Genomic DNA, 22,657 nt, shown 5'->3' on the forward strand with positions numbered 1-22,657 from the left:
AACCGTTCACTGTGTACATATATATATATTTCAGTTATATGTAAATTTTGCAAAAGATTTAGCCTGTTATAGGTTAATATGTTAATCCCCTTAGTCACTCCAAAAGCATAAGGGAAAAAAAAAAAAAAAAAAAAAAAGAATATAAATATATTTATTCATATATAATGTATATAAATATTTAAAAAAGAAAAATTTCGTAAAATAATCCAAAAGTATTTGTGTTGATTGCTTTAAAAGGGAAAAGAAATTTTTTTATTCAGGAATTCCCATTACGTAAAATATTGAAATAAAATATTTCAAACGAATAAAGCATTTGTATATTATAAAATTTACGAGCAACAAAAAAATAATAAATTTTCTTTTTTTTTTCATTCAAGTAAACATACTAATAAATTATAAGCGCATCCATTATAGTTTTTTTGTGGAATATTATATTAATATGAGAATAAAAGCACATCTTTTAAAAGGGTTACATTTTACATTGTATGCGCATATCCTTAGATGTTCACATAGAAGTATATGTGCGCATACGTACATATATACTTAAGTTTGTGTATCATTTTTACTTTATTTTTAACACTCATTTGTTAAAAATAAGCGAACTCCGAGTTTACCCCATTCAGATGGATTTTTAGAACCAGTGCGTAATCCAACCTATAAATGAACAAAAAAAAAAAAAAAAAAGAGAAAGATATATTTTTTATTATATCTGTTATATAATTCACATAGACGAATTTGAAGTAAAACAATTTTATAGAAAATACGGGATGTGTACTGAATCGTTTAATTCTTTGTATTTGCAACACCCAATTGAGATTCATTAAACGCATTCCGGTGAAACAATATTTTTGTAAAAGTGTAAACTGATGTATATATTTATTGGTAATATTGCATGTAACATAGGTATATATTACATTTATATTCATATTTTCTTAATATCAACTATTTTAAAGTCAGCCACACATATGTATTAAAACGCATATGTACAAAAAAATAAGACGGAAAAGTACCTGAATCAAATAGTTCTCGTTAATATCAGTGACATTCTTTTCTTGACACATATATAGAGGGCAATTATATATGTCATTGTCTTTGTCGTTTTTATTTTTTTTTTTTAACACAACTTTAAGATAAACTATTGGAATAATAAAGTATAAATTATTATTGTCCATTTCGATTAATGTCTGACTTATAAAATCCCATTTTGCACCTTGCAGAATTAAATTCTTTATATAAATACCTTCATCAATACTACGACTTTTTATCTTAGCTTCATCGGACTTGCTTATAGATGTACATTCGAACGTTACTAATTCATGACTAGCTTCGTTCTTTTTAGAATATTCATGTAAAATATATTTTAAAACACTCTTGGGGTTACAAAAACCTCCCAGCCAATGAATTTGTAAGTTCCCATGAATACACCACTCATTTAATTGATCTATTCGTTCATTTAAGTCTTGGAAAAAATCAAGGAGTCTTCTTTTTGAAACATAAAACGTCTTCCATGATTCAGGAACTAGTTCATCACTTAAGTATCTTATAATTTCGTAGATTTTTTTATTTATGACTATTTCTCCTTTTAAAGCTGCATCGTTTAGTAAATAGGTATGAATAAATATCGATATGCATGAAAATGACAAATTTACATGCTACTTTTTTTTTTCATGTGTATAAGCTTAGACAATTGCAACATGTTTGTAGCAGTGGTGCAATGTGTTTCTCATGCCAGTACCGTTACTGCTAGTGTTGCTTCTACCGTTACTGCTACCATTACTACTACCATTACTACTGCCATTACTGCTGCCATTACTACTACCATTACTACTGCCATTACTACTACCATTACTACTGCCATTACTGCTGCCATTACTACTACCGTTACTGCTACCATTACTACTAGTACTGCTAATCTCACCACTGGTGCTGTTTTATTTTTTTCTGAGGTCTTACCGCATTGAACCTTGTTGAGGGAACTGCGAATTTTCCTTAGAGCTAAATTGTGCTTGTATATTTCTTGATACATCAGATTTACGTAAATGTACTGCTCTTGAATATATTGCTTCTTCATTAATTCGTCTATATATATTTCATGAGGTAAGTTTTTCAGTAACGTTTTAGTGAAAGAATAGACTTCTTTTTCATTAATATTGTAAGAAGTAGTGTTCTGAAAATGATATTGATTTAAGTGCAACGAGTTTACGTGAAATAATAATGTAATAATTTCTTCAGATGCAAGGGAATTGAATGGGATTTCGGAGTATGGTTTCTGACCAAATATTTCTACATTATCATTATGTGGAATTTCCTTGAGATAATTACTTAGAAGCTTTTCATTACTAATGTCACTAGGTATGTAATAATTTATGGAGCTAGAAAAAATATATTTTCCTTTAAATATATTGTTGTTAAAAAATTCTTTTGCATATATATTTAACAGTTCCTTATCAAAAAAATCAATAATTTTGGAACCATATATTATATCACAAATGTAATAATGGAAATAAGGCCAATATATTTCCTTTACATTTTTATTAAAAAATATTTCTGAAATATACTTACTAAATATCACATCCTTATCACTAAAAAAATAATTCTCGCTATTCCATCCTAAATTATAAAACTTCTTTCTGTTGTTTAAAATTGAGTGAAACCAAAATAAACATAGCATTAACTTTTTATACTTAATTAACTGAATATTTTTATTTTCTTCTAATGCCCATTGTTCTTTAAATAATATAGAAATACTCTTTTTTATATTATGGGCTTCCTCTAAAATAACAATAATACTTTTTTGTAATAAAGAAGATGGAAATTTTTCATTAGGCAGAGAAGATAAAAACAGACGAAATTTTGGATGAACCCTTAGTTTTCTATTATTTCTTTTTAATAATAAATGATTCAAATTATCCACATATAAATTACTGTATTCTTCGTCTATCAATGCATTATAGCATTCTACACTTTCTACATGATCACCGCTCTCTAAAGAAATGATTTCCTGTCTTTTTACATTTTTAATTATTTTATCTTCATTCGATTTTTGCTCTTTTGTTATCTCCTCCTGCGCTTCTATTACTATATTTTGCTTATTACTTGAAATTTTTTTATATTTTTCTTCTACCTTTTTGTTTTTCTCATTGTATATTGATGTAACTTCTTCCCCTTTTCTCCTTTCTTCTGCTATATTTGCTTGGACATATAAAGGATTTGGTGGATCATGTGCATCAAATTTCATTTCATCAGAACTAGTATTAAATAATGAACAAGAAGTAGTACTCGCACTGAACACATTTTCAATTATTTTTGTTAATTTTTGTAATTTTTCTATAGAATTGTGTAAATTTGATATAAAAAGAACGTGCCCATTTTCCATTGCATCTATAAGATAATTATATATGAAATTAATATTTTGATTTGTTAAGGTTAAATTTTTAAGCTTCTGATTATTATCACGAGCATAGTTATATACATATTGAAAAGGATCATAGTTGTGCTTATAAATAATAGTTAGTGGTTCAATATTTTTAGAAGGACCTAAGATGTATTCAAAATTCATGTGATCTACATCTATATCATTATAGGAAATATTAGCATAAACTAAATTTTCTATAGCCTTATTTAATCTATCAGGTCTTAAAATTTTAATTATAATTAATTTTTGGAAAGAATTTAAATTGAATTCCCATTCATCTGGTAGTACATAATTTTCTACTTCTAAGAAATTAAACCATCTTCTCCATTCTCTAATTGATTTAATGAAAGAATTAATGAAACCTTCAAAGTTTTTCAATTTTTCAATATCTAATAAATATCTCCATTTTTCGTCGCTAATCCAATCATTCCCTGGATTAAGGACTTCTAAAGCTTTCTCCTCGTTTGTTGTAGTATCATTATTATAATTCGTGTTACTAAATTCTGAAAAGTCATTACTATCAAGTTCCATATACTCATCTGATAATTTATCATTGGAATTATATTTCTTCTTCGAGTTCTTCCTTTTCCTTTTATTGTTGATTGTGTTAGTATTACATTTTGGTTGATCAACCTCCCCAACATTAATATTCTTCTTCTCTTGGAAGTTCCTTTTTTTTCCTAATTCAAATTCATCATTTTTTATGTCAACATTATCATAATATTCTCCTTCGTCTTGTTCACTACCATTTGCATTATCTTCATTATCACCTCCATTATTGTCATTGTAATTGTCATTATTATTATCATTGTCATTATCATTATCATCGGCTTCATTATCATCACTTTCAATTTCTTCCGCATCATAATAATCGTCTTCTTCATCTCCATCCTCCTCCTGATCCTCCTCCTCATTTTCATTATTATTAACTCGTTCATCATCTACATAGTTGTAAGAATCAGAAATATTTTTCCCTATTTCTTGCTCATTTTTATTATCCTTTGCACCACTATGCTTTTTCTTTTTTTTCTTACTAATATATATTTTTTTTCTTTTATGATAAGCACTTCGCTTATCATTTGCAGCATAATTATCTTTTTCATCTGCCATATATATCTTCAAATACTTTGTGTGCACATTTTCATTGTTATTTTGAACCCCAAATATAAAAAAATTGTAGTCCTCTTGAGATATTTTATTTTCGAAAACCATAATCTTGCATAAGGAATAAAAAATAAAAAATAAATGATGCTTACTTGCTAAGGAGATCTTGGTATATTTTAGAAATTCGTAAAAGTAGCTATTAAATAATATTTCTTGTCTTTCAACTGGTGAAGAAGATACTGCTGTGTTATTTTTTTTAAAATTAGATATATGATACGTAAAAAAGGAGATAAAATTTTCTAAGGAAAACTGATAATAATTATTTACATATTTCAAATCATTTAAAATGGTAAATAGTATAGATGCTTTTTTTGCTAAAGGTTTGAAAACATTCTTGTTCATGTTCATTCTGCTAAGTGTGTCATTTATTTCTTCCAAATATCCGTTCTTTTCATCTATTTCTAATTTAGATTTTAAAAGAATATTAATCAAATTATCATCTTCCGTAATTTTATTTTCACTTTTAGTTATATGTTCTAGAATGTTGTTCTCTAATTTTATTATTTCCTTTTTAACTTGAACAAGACGCATTAGACATTCTTTATTTTCATATCCTAAATTCTTCTGTTCATTCATTACAATAACGTTTAATAGAATATTGTCCAAAGATTCTTTGTTTAATTTAAATACAATAACGCTAGTCAAGGTGTAAAATAATCTATCTAAATCGAAGCAGTTCTTATTAGAAACTAAAAATAATTTAAAGTTTTTGTGAATACTTATATTATTTAGTAGCTCCAACTTCATACAATATATTTTTTCTTCGTAAGACATCTTACTATTACTACTATTACTATTATTATTATTACTATTATTACTGGTATTATTAATGGCATTATTATTGGTATTATTATTGGTATTATTATTGGTATTATTACTGGTGTTATTATTGGTATTATGACTGGTATTATTACTGGTGTTATTACTGGTATTATTACCAGCGCAATTGCTACACATCTTTTTCTTTCTATTTATGTACTTTTTTATTAACAAGTCATTTGTAGAATAATGCACCCTCATATCAAGTAGACAATTGTTTTCTTTATCTAAAACAAATTTATTATACCTCTTAATTGTTAAGAGTAATATATCTTCCAGTTCATTAATATAATTTATCAATAAAGCCGTTCCTTTATTCATACAGTATATAATTTTATAAAATATATCTGAAGAATGAAAATCTGAAATTTGTAATATTTTGTCACTATTATTGTAACTTCTCTTTATCCAGTTGGCTACCTGATAATGAGGATCAACTATTAAAGTAGCACTGAAATTATTATTAATAAGTATAGAATTTTCTTTCATATATATATCATTTGATAAAAAGTTAATATTAAATTCTAAGGATTGAATTGGATCAATAAAATAATCAACTACATTAAAATTTGAGTTAACAAAAATATTATTTTTTACTAATAAATTTATACAAGTATCATAAATTAAATATTTCCTATCTTCATAATTTAATAAACCGGTGTACACCAGAAAAAAAGAAGATAAAATAGATTCACCATAAATACACTTTTTAATACGCTCATTATCTTTAACATACTTTTCCCATCTATTTTTTTCATCCATTAAATTAAAAAATATTTTTTCCACATTTTCAATTCGTACACATGATTCCTCATATGATTTACTCAACTCATTACTTGTTTTTGTACTTTCATTATGTTGTTCTTGTAAATGTAATAATGTTTTCTCAATTTCATTCAGTTGTTCCATTGCCACTTGCAATTCTTTTCTATTCTCACTTAGTAGCTCTTCAGCTAATTTTAATCTTAATCTTTTAGGTGCCACTTCCCTATAGACTTCTGCGTACATTTTCAATGCATGTACCCACATACACAAAGCACCTGTAGCGGAAGAAACTTTTTTTACTGCTTTTGGTGAATATATGGGGTTTTTTGTAAATTTTTCAATTTTTTTTAATGTTTTATCTGAAATAGAGTCTTTGTCAAATGATTTTAATTTACTTAAAAAATTTGCTTCACCTAGTTCAATTTTTGCTTGTTCCCAACTAGGGGTTTTATTTAAAATGATCATGACTATTGACAAAGTTTGCATAACTACGTCAGGTGGTTTTGTGTAAGCCTTTACTTCTGAAATACTTTTTTTGTCTAATTGTTCTAAAGATTGTGTAGCAACTTCTAGATCAGGTATAGCGTTTTGTAAATCTTTTCTTGCATCCTCAGCTAACTTTTGAGTTTCTATTTCCACATTCGATATTCTGATGTTATCTTCTTGAATTTTTATTTTCTTTTCATTAGATTCTATTTTTTTTTCTTCTATTTCTTTTAATAGTTGTGCACATTCTGTTTGTTTTTTAGATATATTTTCTTTTTGAAGACTCAGTTGAATTTGCATTTCTTCAATTTCATTTCTCGCATCAGCTAATTTGCTTAGTGCTATATTAATTTTCTTCTCTTGATTATTCATTTCTTCTGATTTCTTTTTGTATATGTATTCGAAAATTTTCAAAAATTTTAAAAAATGTTTAAAGTTAATGTATTTCTGTATGTTAAGTTTATCCTCTACTATTTTAGAATTTTTTATGTATTTAATATAATTTTCTTCATCTTCCTCATTTTTGTTTTCTCCTTCTATTGTATTTTCCTCTGTTCCATCACTAATAGTTTTTTTACTTTGCATGATACTTTTTGTTTGATTAGAATGTATATTGCAACTTTCTTTTGTATTTATTTGTAGACTATTATTTATCTGCATATATTGTTTGCTATCACTTAATTGTGTATTCTTCGACTTAATCGTTGTGTGATTCACTTCGTATTTTTTATTTTTTTCCTCTTGTTTAGGTATGTTGTTTTTTTTTTCATTTATATTTTTATATGGATAGTTTTTACTACTATCCATATGTGTAAAGAAATCATTTAAAAAAAATTGATTTCCCATTTTCTCCATACTTACCTTTTCTTGGAGATGTAAGAATATTCCTTCAAACATTTTTATTGCTGTGTAATGTAACTTACTAAATACATCAATATTTAAGTTATTTATTTTAAGTGTCTCTTGAGCAATTATATTATAGGAGGTATTTTTCCAAGGGAAGAAATAATTTACTGTGGAATTTTTTAATATAACACTGTACTCATTAGATATTTTTCTAAACATTTTACTCTTTAGAGAAGTAAACAGAACATAATGATAATTTCTTTTAATTAGCTCTTCAACCATTTCATTTAGGGTATCAAAATGTTTAAAGCCTATTTCGTTTTGTAGGAATATATTTTTTAAATATGCTATTTCTTCACTATTAAAAATATTTATTAAATTCTCATTATTATACAGCTCATGTAAAAATTCTAAAATATCATCATTCATATTATCATCTAAGTAGTAAAGAACACATCTTTTCTCGTTCTTGTAGCAGTTAAAAATTGCATCCTTAAATTTTTTTATAAAATAGTTGCATTTTAATTTTTCTACTACTGAAATATTATTACTATAATTTAAGGAATTTATATTTAATTTACTTGAATCTTCCTTTTCTACATTTAATTTATTCCATTCCCTATTTTCATTTAGCATTCTATCATTCAAATTTCTGTTTTTATACTTCCTTCCATTCGGCTTATCATTATTGAAATTGTCTAAATCTGCTTTTTTACTCAAATGTTCTTCCTGCAGCTCTTCATGTTCTCCTACTTCGATTGTTTTGTTCCTTCTGTTTTGTTCAATCATTTTATTTCCATGATCTGTCACTTCTATATTTATTTTATCCTTTTTTCCAGATAGTACACTCATTTCGATTGATTCATTCACTTCAATTGCTTCATTCACTTCAATTGCTTCATTCACTTCAATTGCTTCATTCACTTCAATTGCTTCATTCACTTCAATTGCTTCATTCACTTCAATTGCTTCATTCACTTCAATTGCTTCATTCACTTCAATTGCTTCATTCACTTCTATTGCTTCATTCACTTCTATTGCTTCATTCACTTCTATTGCTTCATTCACTTCCATTGCTTTATTCATTTCTGTTTCTTTATTCATTTCTGTTGCTTCCTCATTACTCTTTCCGTTTTTCGAAGAACTCATATAATTAACGATTGAAATTTCCTTCATGGAATGATCCTTATTAAACACATCATCTAGAATTGCACGTTGCTCTTCAGGTTTAACCAAATTTACATTTCCATAATATAAATTCTTAATAACGCTAATTTTAATTTGATATATAAAACATGCGATTAAGCAACAAGTAAATTTTCCCGATTCACTGTCACCAATAGAGATAAAATGTTCATTTTCGAAAAGAAAAATTCTAGAAAATTTACAAATATTTAACATAGCTTCTTTAAATAATATGAAGTTTATAGGAGTATTTATGTTATTAAAATCATTATCATTTTTATTTACTAATATTTCTATTTCCTTTGATACTTTTTGCGATATATCTAAATAAGCTCCCACAGCCCCTTTTAAGTCGTTAGTATTATAATTTGCATTATCATTTGTGTTACCATTTATGTTGTCATTCGAACCTACATTATTTTCGCTGTGATTTATTTCACTTCTGAACATTTCGTATATGCTGTTTTCTGTTAAGTTCTTTTGTCCATTCATTAATAGAAAACCTTTTTTTTCCTCATCAGGAGAATCAACAACCATATTATAACTTTTGAAATACTCTTTTTTCTTCTTATCATAATTACAGACAACAAATGTATTATAAGAGGATATAACGTTTTTGAAAAATTCCATTAAAACATTTTCATTAAACACTGGTTGGTAGAAGAAATAGGGGTTTTCATTTTTTGTGTCATGGAAATTGTAAGAGCAAAAGTAAAAGTTTTTTTTATTAGGAAACAAATGATTATACACAACATAAAACTTTTTATGTAAAATATTTTTTAAAATATTTTTAAACTTTTTCTTTTCAGTTTTTAAAATTAATTGATCACTTATAGCTCGAAAGCATTCATTACACCATAATCTTAATACACTTTCTTTTTCTTCATATATAGGAGCTTCTGACAAATATATACCTTTAATTATTTTAAATATGTGCTTTAAATGAAAAAAGTAGTGATAGCAATTTAAATTTGCCTTAAAATATTTTGCTGTATCAAAAAATAATCGAACAGTTGCCAAGGAAAGGGGTTCTGACAAATTCTTTATGACTTCATGAAAATTAGAAAATTTATGTCTTAAGAAAACATGAAATGTATTCTTTATAACTACTTCATCCATTTCATTTAAATGAACAATATGCAATCTGTTTATTAGTTTTCTATTAAATGATGAAATGTATTTTTTATTATTTCCATATATTAAAAAGAAAAATAAATTCTCCACATTTTTTACAGAACCGTTGTCTCTGTTATAGTACATATTATAGTCGATAAATTGGTTGAGAAATTCTAAAATGCTTGTATTGGGGGCTGACTTATCGTGATAATTAAGATTGCTTTTGCAGCTGTTATAACTGTTATTTTTCGACTCATATTTTATGTCATAGTTAAAATCAAACAATAATTTGTTAGTAGAAGTAGTAGTAGAATTAAGGCCGTTAAAATAAGAATTATCATATTTTTGAAGACTATTTAAATCATCTAAAATAAAATATAGAGACCTCTTATTTCCTATTGGCTTATAAATATTTCTGCATTTCTTTTCTACATTCATTTCAATTTTTTTTTCTAGTTTGTTCGAGTTATATAATTTTGAGATGAAGATATAATAACTTGATATATCTTCTTTAATATATGGTAATATATTGTACTTCATAAAAAAGGTTTTTCCACTAAATTTATTTCCTATTAGTAGTATATTCTTTTTGTTATACATTAATATGTTAATAATATTTTTTTTTCTCAAAGATTCTACATTGTCTACATATATATTGTCATTAAATTTCTGTTGAAAATATTTTTGTTGTTTTGTTTTTTGCATGTTGTTTTCACCTATATTTTTCTTTTGATTATAGATATCTTTTAACGATGATTTATTATAGCTTTGAATAAAATTGTGGTTGAGGACGTTATACTCATCATTATCAACATTGTAATTATTGTTATTATTATTACAGTTATTATTATTCTTATTGTTATTTCTTTTCTCATCCGGGAATTTATTTTTACCATTTTTAATATTTCTATAGGATAATATATTATCAGAAAAATTATTATTTGAAAAGCTGTTATCCGAAAAATAATTGTTGGACATATTTTTACTGTAACTGTTAAAAGCAGTAGAATCAAGATAGTTGTTATTCGAATAAATATTATGCTCGGAATAATTACTAAACATATGGTAATTGTCTAACATGTTCATATCATTTATACTGTTTTCATTAGATGACATAAAATTGGAATGATATGTTTGGTACACATTGTTTAAGGTATCTTTATTATTACTATCACTAAACAGATTATTATAATTAATTGTGTATTTGTTAAAATTTTTGCTAAATTGTAAATTACTATTCAAGAAAATTTTATTAAAATTAGTTTCTTGGTTTAACGTTTCATTCAACTGGTTTGCGCTCACATTCATATATTTCATATTACTATCGTTTTTACTAAAATTGTAATTTTCATAAGAAAAAAAATTTTCTTTCACATTTGGAAGAAAATTATGGTTAGTTGTAATTAATTCGTCCCACAAAACCCAGCTGAAATTGTTTTTACTTATTGTGTAATCAAAAATAGTGTTCAAATGTGGAAAGGTACTATCTATACTTTTAATTAAATGATCTAGTAATTCCTTACTTTTAGGGCATAAAATATTAGAAAAAGTGTATATAATAGATTGAAGAAATAATTTTTCTAAGCAAAGGGAAGGGTTCATATTTCTTGGAAAATTTTTATCATATAAATTACATAACATATCGTAAAGTTGACAAATAGATATTATAATATTTGCATCACTTACATCAATAATTAAATTAAATTTATTTTTCTTAGAATTCATTATTTTTTTAATATACTTATTAAAAAATCCTTGAACCAAATTTTTTTCTTCTAAACTGAAGAAATTATTTTGTAAATAGCTATCGATGATCCATTCAAAGTTAAACTCTTCCTCATTCATATAAACTATTTTAGATCTACTAATAAAAGACGGAGTACAATTTTTCAAATTTTCTATTTCAAAAAATATAAATACGTTATCTGTATATTTTAATCTATTTCCATTTATAAATGTTAACACCTTATTTTCATCTAACAAAGAATGTAACGGTTCAGCTGTTAATGTATCTATAGGCCCATCTAAAATTAGCCATTTTTCATTGGGGGTATTATCATCAAATAACTTTTTCATTATTAATGAAAATATACCATCTTCATAAATTTCTTTCTCAAAGTTATAGTAACCATACAATTTCCTTAAGTCAGTGGACATGGGATTAAAAACTGTTATATCAATAGAATTATTATTCATGTCTGTACTATGTTTATTTTTATTTGAAAAATCGAGCAATGTTCCAGAAGAATTTTTACTTTGTATAGAATGGGTACTACTTATTTTACTCAATTTTTTCGTAGCTATATTATTTGTAATCATATTTGCATTCCCTTGGTTCTTATATTTGTTGTAGAACAAATTATTAGGGTACAACAAATTATAACTCTCATATGTTCCTTTATTTGCCATTTGCGAATGTGTAGGTATGATGCTTATTTTATTTGAGTTTGCATAATCATCATTGTAATTATTTAATTTATTTTTATTAATATCAGAATCGTGCTCATACGAATTGTTATAATTACCTTTATGTAACAACATTGCGTCATAGCTTTCTTCCTCTGCGGTAATGTCAGTAGCACTAGTAACAGTAGAAGTACCTGTTGTTTTTGTAGAACTTACTATTATCTTTGCGCTTTTCAGAATTTCGCAGAAATGCTTAAAAATATTTATGATACTAGTTTTACCGGTGCATGATTTTCCCACCAAGACAATTCCTTTGTTTGTTTTTTTTATTTTATGCAATTTTAATATGCTTTTTATATAATAATCATTTATTGTGTATCCCATATTTTTCATTATACCTGTAATTATTTTAACAGATGCATCATTATTTTTATTTTTTGCTTGTTTATTTTTTACTAATGGAAATAATTCTTTCAGAAATCTGTAAAATATATGTAAGTCATCTTTTAATAACTTTGATTCATTGGCTTCTACCAAAGCATCATATATAATCTCTTCTTCATTTTTTGTTCTACTATTAACTGTAAAATCTTCTGACACTAAATTAAGAAACTTTTTCATTTCCCTTAAATCAATTATATATTGTTTTTGCTTAGATAAAAATTCATATAGCAAACTGTAACATACATTAATTTTCTTTGATAACTTTTTTGCATTTTTAAAACCTATAGAAGTTAAAGAGAATTGACATATTAGATAAAAATTTGGTAATTTAAAACAAAATTCTTGAATAACGTTGTTATAATTTTCCAGCGAATATATACAGTTGTCATTTTTCTTGCACAGTGTTAAATATATGGAGCAAGTGTTCTTTATTTTAATACGTTGTCCTTCAAAAAAAGCGCATTTGTTATTACTCATCCTGTTATTACTAGCTCTGTTGTTCACGCTGCTAGTTTCAGTAACATAAACATCTTTTGCCTCATTATATTCAGATGATTTATTAAAGCAGCTCTTGTCAGTGATCTTCGTGCTCTCATCTTCGTATTTGCTTTTTGATTCGATATTATTATTATTTATATCGTTCCTTTGAGCTGTACTGTTAGGTTCATTTGAATGCTCGTTTGTAAAATTAGGTGTGTTCTTTTTTTTTTCTAAAAAAGACAGTTCATTGTAGTCGTTACAAAATGTGCCAAACGAATTAGTAGTCATATTATTTTCATCATTACATAATTTCCATTTTGACTTATGGTGGTAGGAAGAGATGTTTTCATAATCTGCATATCTAGGTTCATCACCATCATTACTATTACTACTATTATTAAATGCAAATTTTTGTAAAATATGTTTGATACATCTAAATTGCTCTACAATTATGACAATAACATTTTCATCTATTCTATTAAATTCATCAAAACAGCACCAAAATCCAGATTGTAATATACCAGATAAAATATTTCCTATATATTTTGTAGTATTATTATTATTGCAATTAATTGAAATAATATTAGTACCAAACATTTTTGAAAAATCTTTAATCGTCTCACTTTTGCCAACTCCTGTTTCTCCTTTTATAGCACTTACATAAAAATTATCTAAAGAAAATAAACAAGAATAAAAGCATTTTTCGGTTAATGGTGTAATAACTAACCTAGTAGTGTTTCCTTGATATTCGTAACAATACTTTCTTTTATTATTAAAATATTGTAAATATAATGTCATGGATTTGTTTAGCATTAAATTTATAGTTTTAAGATATTTAAGTTGTTTGTTATTTTTATTAGTTAAATCCAAGGTATTTATATCATCAGTTTTGTTCATATCTTTTACAATTGTATTATCACCTTCACCTAGTATATGATCTTTTATCGACTTTTTCCTTTTCATTAAAATTCCTCTCTTTGCTACTCTTGATACATTCGCCTCTTTTTCTTTGTCTTTTTCTTCACGATAGTCAATACTGCGTTTTTCCTGTTCTTCATCGGCCTCAAAGTTTTCGTTCTTTTTAACGTCTTTATCCGGATCAAGATAATTCTCTCTATCAATATCCTCTTCTATGTCATTATCCTCTTCTATGTCAATATACTCTTCTATGTTAAAATCCTCTTCTTCGTCAATATCTTCCTCTATGTCAGTATCAATCTGTTTGTCAATATCCTCCTCTATGTAAAAATCGTCCTCATTATCAGTATCTTCCTCTCTGTCTATATCCTCCTCTATGTAAAAATCCTTACACTTTTCCAAGTCATCTTCCTTTTCTTCATCTTCTCCTTTTTCTGTATTATTTCCTACATCCTGGTCTTCATTTAGACTGTCATCTTTATATTCGCATTGCTCTTTATTGCATTTCTTTTCCTTTTGTTTTTTCCCCTCTTCCTTCTCCTTTTGCTCAACATCCTTCTCACATGAGTTTTTTTTACCATTTGGGTGTAAACTATTTTTCTTGATAGAATTTATTATTTGCTTAACACTTTTCCCATTTGGTGTTATACTTTTTTTGTTCCTTGTATTTGAATTAGTGAAATCCTTATTTCCATTTTTATTTTCATTAGATTTTTTCTGTTTCTCATTCTCCTCTTTTTTAGTGACATTACTTTTACCATTCATTAATTTTGTAGATGAAAAATCCTCTATTTTCTTTTTTTTTTTTTCCCCTTTATCTTTTGTACTTATTGTATTATTAGCTTCATTTACAATTTTTCCATTTAATAAGTCTTGATCTAATAATTCATTTCTACTACTACTCTTTTTATAAATGTTATTTGTTTGATTTTCTACAAGCACATGGTCACTTTTCTCAAGCAAATCAGTGCATGATAATAATGTATTTTGAAAATTCAAACTTTCATTATTTTCATCTTCGGATAAAATATATTTCAGCTGACATATCCATAAAAAATTATCATTGCATTCCATTTTGTTTTTTATCAATTTTTCTGCAACATCTTTATAATAACTTTCTAGCATTATGAGTGTAGTGATTTTTATATAATTTTTTTTATCTTTTATAGTTTTTACTAACTCCGTTAAAAATAGTAATTCCTTGTGATTTTCATTTTTCATTTGATTTACAAAAATGTGTGATCCTTTGTTAATTTGTATTAGAAAATATTCATAATCATTTGTGAAATTTATGCATTTACTCGCTAGAACTAACTGCTGCGGATTATTCAAAATCCAGTTTTTAAAATTTTTTTCCTTTAATTGTAGTTGCACATTTACTAAGTCTACTTTCAAAGTCTCATATATATTTTCTTCTAATTTATTTAATATAATAGTGGATGACTCATAATTTAGTTGCATCTTCTTTTGAAGCTTTATTTTTTCTCCATATTGAGAATAAATATAAATGTCAAAGTAGGACGAAGAGTTAATGATCATATCTGAAGTAAAGTAATTGTTATGTTCATTTGTTATAGCATTTTCTTCATCTTTTTGTCCTCTTTCTTTGTTAATTAATTTATCGTTGTTGTAGAAATTAGATGAATTTTTGGCATTCTTTTTAGTTGCAAAACCTGTTGTATAATTATTTTGATGATTATTGTAATTATATTCGTTCACAGAAATGCACTTTGAGTTATTTTTCTGAAAATAAATTTTTTTTTCAGATAAGACAAAATCGATTGAATGGATAGAGGAAAAAATTTTTTCGATCTTCTTTTTTAGCATCATAGGATTTTTGTGTATTCCCAATATTTCCAAAATTTCTTTATTAGACAAAAAGTAAAATCGAGGAAAAGAACTCTTTTTTTTTTCCAAGTAACTTTCTAAAGATTTTTCAATAAAATTTAGCTGTTTTTGTATTTGTAAAAAAATATGTACATTATCATTGTTATTAATTTTTTCCAATATATACGAATTCTCAAAACTTTTGACAACCTTAATAAATCTTTGATTACATACATTGTATTCTTCATGTATTTTTTTTAATTCTTCTTTCATTTCTTCTGAACAGGATAAGATAGATTTTATATATTCGTTTTTGTTCTGTATAAAATAAATAATTTCTAAATTGTCGTACAGATTTCCTAATATGCCTTCCCATTTTTCTGTCTTTTTTAAAAAATTTATATCAAAGTTGTAAACTTTTATATTATTTAATAAGAACAAGTCCTCATTAATATTATTAAAAATGTTATCTGTATCTTGAATCAAAAAAGAAGATTTATTATTCTTCACTGATAGTTTCATATTTTCGTATTTATTTATTATATTTTTTAGGTTGTTTTCTATAAATAATTCTTTCTCTGCGTTATTATATAAAATCGTTATAAATTTTATTTCTTTATATAACTTATGTTCTATAATATCATTCAATGTTATATTATTAAGATTCCATTGAATATTAGTTTTTAATTCTATTTCTTTAAAATGCCTATATTTCATACATTCATTGGTTAAAATTTCAACAAGATATAAGGAAAATTTTAGTTTACCTACATTATTTTTTAACTCTTTATATATCTCCCAAGTATTTCTTCTTTTTATATTTATTAAAAATAGCTCAAAAATATCTATGAACTGCATTTTTACTTGGTTTAAAAATATTTTGATATTCAAACTTTTCGTATCAGGCACAGCTACTTCCTTTCCCACTTCACATTTTATTTTTTTCTCATTTTTATTATTCGTTAAGCTGGTATTTTCATTTTCATTCATTTTGCTCTCCGCATAATCATTTGACATATATAAGCTCTCATCAAGTGTGTTCTGCTCCTCTAAAAAGCATAGTGTATGGCACAATCTTTGCTTCTTATACTCCTTTATCATTACAATAAGATCGCCTAAAATATCATATAAAAAAAATATATTGATATTTTTAATATAATCAAAAGTGGTATTCCAAAATCGTATCATCTGCCAAATAGATTTTAAGTGACATAAGTCTATTTCCATGTCGTTAATTTGCTCATCACATACATCATCTATATTAAATAAAATTATTTTATGCTTTAAAATATTTTGAGCATCTTTAATGTTTTTCAATTCCTCTTCATAAAAGCTAATCATATTCAGAACATCATCAGGGTTATTATCTATACTTATTGGCATTTCCTTATAGAAAACCAATTTTTTTTTCTGCCATAATTTATTAAACTCATTGTATGAATTTTTAACTTCGTTCTTCATTTTTTCTTTCGCGTCTAAGTACATTGTTTTGCTTTCTACTAGTAAAGCTTCAAATTTTCCAGATAAGGTTGATGCCGTTTTTAATTTCATGATTTCATCTTCTTTTAACTCACCTTTCAATTCTATTAGTTTTAAATAATCAGCCTCCAATTTATCTAACTCCATTTTATGTTTCATATAATTCTTATTGCAATGTTCTAATAACGAGTTATGTTCTTTTAGATCATTTATGTCGACCGCTGATTTTAGTAAATTTGTGCTATTTTCTTTAAAGAAGGTGTATAATTCATTTAGCTTTTTTCCACACTTCTCACTGATATAGTCCAAAAATAGGTTTTTGTATTTACTAAAATCGGACAGTAGCTCTTCCTTTAGTGTACTCAAGTTTATTTCTATAAACAAAATGATTTCCTGTAAAACCGAAAAAGAAAAAAAAAAAAAGGTATGGGGAGTACAGAGGATGAAGGAACAGCAAAACAGATTAAAAAAAATACAAGATTAAACTAAATTGCTCCTACTAATTTTTTTTTTTTTTTTTGATTTAAAAGACAGGGTTAAATTAATGCCGTTGAGGGAAATTGAGTAAACTAGTGCTGCAATATTCAAAAATGTGTTTTGCGTTATTTTATTATTTCACTGTTTTACTGTTTTATTTATTATTTTCGTTTTTTTTTTTTTTCTCTCCTCTCCTCTCGTGCATACCTTGTCAATGTCCTGCTTGATATTTTCCTCTAAATTTTTGAAGACATTTATTTGGTTATAAACATACTTCATCGTGTCCTCGGCAGAATGCAAGTTACTTAACAGCTCAGTTTCATTTAAGCTCAAAAGTTTTAAGTTATAATGCCTTAGCCACTTAATCTTTTCCTTCAATTTTTCCATAAAATTAGCATATATATTATTTATTTGACTTAGTAATTTAGTACATTGATTACTGTTGTCATTTTTTTTCATCTGGTTATCTTTGACATCATTCAGCTGATCCTTGTCATTAGCATTAGTGGTATTAAAAGCAAAAGCTAATTTTTTTTTTACTTGTTTTTGTCTATTTTTAAATATAATAACACTAAATTTTGGAAAGGTAAAAAATATGTCTGATGCTTTTTTATAAATTTCATCTGCAAGATTTTTTGCAGACTGATGTGAGAAGTCATATATCAGTTCTTTATTTTTATTTAATTTTATATAAATTTTAAATAGTGGATAATTCTCCACTTCATCATTACTAATTTTATCGGTCAATAATTTACAGTAATTATATAGAGAAACTTTTACAGATATAAAATATTTTTCTTGAAAATTTCTTTCAATATTCACTATATAGCTCTTAAAAGAGTTCAAGCTTTTTGTAGAATATTTTTCAATATATACAAGTATTTCTTTCAAAATTTTTATAATATTTGTATGTTTATCTCTTAATATACTCCTTATTCCTTCTATGTTTATATTTTGTTCTTCTTCAAACTCTTCCAAGGTATAGGTTCTTTTTTCATCAATGGCAATTATAGATATCTTTTCTATCTCATTTAATATGTCTTTTATTTTTTCATCGTTAACTTTAAAAGCTGCAATTATAGTTTTGATGTTAATACACTCATTAAGGAAATTAAATAGAACATTCAATTTTATATTGTCCTTATTCCAGTTGTATTTAAATACAGTATTTTCAATATTATTATATATATTTCTCAAAACATATTCGAATATTTTATGTTGATCGGTATTTAGCATTATACAGATATTGTTATAATTTCTTACTAGTCTATTTACATACTCTTTACATATTTTTAATCTTTCTTCATGAAAAGATATTTCATTAATTACATTGGGTAGAAATATTTGTTCATCTTTTATCTTCAACCAAAAATTAACTTCAGATAAAACCTTTTTAATTTCTATATTGTATGTACTTTCTATATATTTGTCTTTTACTTTTATTAGAATTGAATTATCCAGCAGTGTGTTAACAAGAGAATTGTTCTTCTTGGAGGCGATAGTTTTCAGTTCGTTAATCCACATATTATTAATTTGTTTTATATAAATATTTACAGAATTTTGAAAATTATAATATCTTTCGCAAGCTATTTCTTGTTCTTTTACTTTTGGTATGTAAAAAAGCTTACTTAATTTTTCAAATATTCTATACACTTTTATATTGATATTTTTAGCAAGCATGATACAAGAAGAATGATATTCATATCTTATATTATAAGAAAAGTAATTGAATGGATTATCAAGAAAATTATTAAAATATTTAAAATATGAGTCAATGTATTTAATAAAACTATTCCATATATCTACTATTTTCTTGCTCATAAATGATTTTATATTTTCAGTTACTGCTAAGTTATAAAACTTATCAAATAAAAATATACTGTTTTCAATATTACTAGAATTCTCGAACGATATTTTAATTAAGTTTATAAATATGCTTTCCAACATTTTTATTAATTCTTTGGTTTTTTTAAAATCATTAGTCCATTCATTATTTCTTATACTTAAAATGTTATACTCCAAATTTCGAATGCGATTTAATTCATTGAAGAATGTGGACTCTATATCGTTAAATCCTTTCTTAATTACGTTGTAGTATTCATAGCTAAACGTTTTTATGTCCTCTTCCTTAATACTAAATAAAAATTGTTCGCACGCAAAGCATATCTCCTTAAGGTCTATGCATTTATTCTTGAAGGCGTTAATCTAACAAAAGGTGGAAAGAAAAAATATCGCACGAAAGTATAAATACATATATATATATATATATATACATATTTGTTGTTGTGTGCAGGTGTGTAAAAAATGATCTAACATTCGTACACATAACCTAAACAGTAACATATATAAAAGGCGAATATATTTAAAGCGTTTGAAATGTTACATTAGACAGGTTAATCTGATTCATGATGGATTCAAACGATGCATTCTTTTCTTGCATTTTTCCGAACGATATATTTATCAAATAATCCCAGTAAGAAACAAAATTAATACATTCATCTAGAGTCTCCGATAATTCTATAACTTCTTTGGTGTACATTTTTGAAAGATCAATGTAATTTTGTAAGGATTTAATAAATTCATTTAGTAACAGTGTTATTAAATTGTTTATTTGATCCGAATCCTTATAATATTTTGAAAAGTTAAAAATTAATTTTAACCTACTTACAATTATAGGTAAAATGTTATAAACATTTTCTATACTCTCATTATCTTCTAAACTCCTAAAAGGTTCTTCTAAAATTTTCAGTGCTTTTAGTTTATCTTCTAATTTAGCACATTTTTCTTTTATACTTGCTATTAACGTGTTATACTTTTTTACATTTATGCAATTACTTCTATCTAGGATATTCAAGATACAACTTATTATGTCCAAATTTAATTCTTGCAAGAGGTCTTTTAAAATGCTGTGCTTCTTCTCCACATCTGTTATGTACTCGCACAAGGTTAGGTAGCTTATTTCCTTGTCGTAAATCTGCACACAAGAAAAAAAAGCAGCGCGTTAGGAACGTGTAAAAAAATAAATAAATATATATATATGTATATGTATACATGCATATTCTCGTGCTGGCGGAAAAGTTAGAGAAGTAAAAATTTTTTATTATAGTTTTTCTAGTTCTCGTTTTAATTTCCAACATTGCAGATACGCCTTTTAATACTAATATATAAATAAAAATTTTTAACTACATATTGTTAATCTAAGACATTGTAATATGAGCTTGGGGGTTATAGACACAGTATGGAAATTCTATTTTTGTATTCATGAGTAAAAATAATAATTATTCTAAGTTTTAGTTTAATTATTTTGTTACAATTTAGTTCTACAATAAAGCATACGAAACTGCAACAGAGGCAAGAAAAACGAAAGTTAGAAGTTATATTATTAAATATATGAAATACTATTACTATTCAACAAGAAATAAAAAAACATAATAATAAAATAATAAAATAAAATTCATTTTCTAATTATTAAAATTGCAAAACTGAAAAACTTCAGGCAAGTTATATCACATAAAGTAAAAATCTCTGTATTAAAACTGTTATGTATGAATATAAAATGGAAGAAATTTTATTTTAAAAGAGTAAAATCCAAATGAAGTTAGAGGATGAAGCGAGGGTAGGAGAATATGTTAAACAAAAATGTCTTATTTACAAATTAATAATAGTGAATAATACATTTATCATATATATCATATTATATAATATAATTATGTAAATGCTCTCTTCATTTTTTTCACTTTTTTTACATAATGATCATAAATTATGTTCACATGGAACATGTTAATATTTCTTATGACAAATATAATAAAACTACTATTCACACTTTTAAATAGATTGTAGAATAAATGATATTAGAAATACACTCCTAAAATAATGGTATTTGCATAACTGTTAATTTTTTTCTCTCTAAAATGGGTTTATCAATATTTACAGTACAACTTAATTTGTTCTACTGTTACGTGAACATATAATTCTTTTGCGCAGATATCATTTTACACATAACAATTAAGATTGCATAACTATTTTCACATGTGTTTATCTGCCTATATGCCCATATGATTATCTATTTGTTCACTTGTACATTTTAACATTTGAACATGTGCTTATTTATTTTTTTTTTTTGGCGCTTTACATTTTTGAACAACTTTTCAATGTCACTTATCCAATGATCCAGTAACTTTTCGAGGAGCTGAATGTAATTTTTATCAGTTGAGAAAAGTTCAATTTGATCCACAGAAATTTTAGGGTAATAAATTAGCTTGTTTTTAGAGAATAGCTGAGTAATATATGTCATAAATTCTACGGTAGTAATGTTAAAATCATTTTGTATATTGATGGGTGAGTTATTTTTCATGTCTAGCATGGGAATAAATACTCTATCCATGAGATTTAAAATATTTTCTTTTATTTCACATTTTACCTTATTATATAAAACTGTGTTATCTATATTTTCATATGTTATTTTTTTACTATTAATTTTTAAAAATATTATATATTCATCAATTGTTTCGTCTATTACTTCGTTAGGAAAATCAAAAGAGAAGCTTAATTTGATGTCATTATAATCTTTTAAATATATAAATAATATTTTGTAATTGACATTATACATCCATTTGTGAACTATCTTATTATAACTATTATTCCATAGATTAGTGAAATTAAATTTTGATAAGCTTATTTTATTCTCTATCCACACACTTATAAAGTCTTCACTTACTTCCTCCTCCATTTTTTCGAATATATTTCTTCTTTTTGAATAAAAATTAGTAAGAATAATTTATGAGCTCACTTTCGGGTAGAGCAAAAAGGGGATATACAAAAGTACATTTT

The 22,657-nt window shown here is 25.4% G+C and overlaps 1 protein-coding gene across 1 annotated transcript; it reads right to left on the reverse strand.

Moving 5' to 3' along the window:
* Positions 1-573: 573 nt before the first annotated feature.
* Positions 574-22,556, reverse strand: MKS88_004434 (dynein beta chain; the record flags this gene model as incomplete). The annotated part of the gene is made up of 8 exons (XM_067217612.1): positions 574-654; positions 1,011-1,588; positions 1,736-1,926; positions 2,025-16,986; positions 17,083-17,743; positions 18,035-20,032; positions 20,211-20,801; positions 21,960-22,556. 8 exons carry the CDS (start codon positions 22,554-22,556, stop codon positions 574-576), a joined length of 19,659 nt encoding a protein of 6,552 aa, XP_067072022.1.
* Between the last annotated feature and the right edge of the window lie 101 nt (positions 22,557-22,657).

The sequence above is a fragment of the Plasmodium brasilianum genome, chromosome 12 (genome assembly GCF_023973825.1).
Source record: "Plasmodium brasilianum strain Bolivian I chromosome 12, whole genome shotgun sequence".
Classification (NCBI taxonomy): Eukaryota; Apicomplexa; class Aconoidasida; order Haemosporida; family Plasmodiidae; genus Plasmodium; species Plasmodium brasilianum.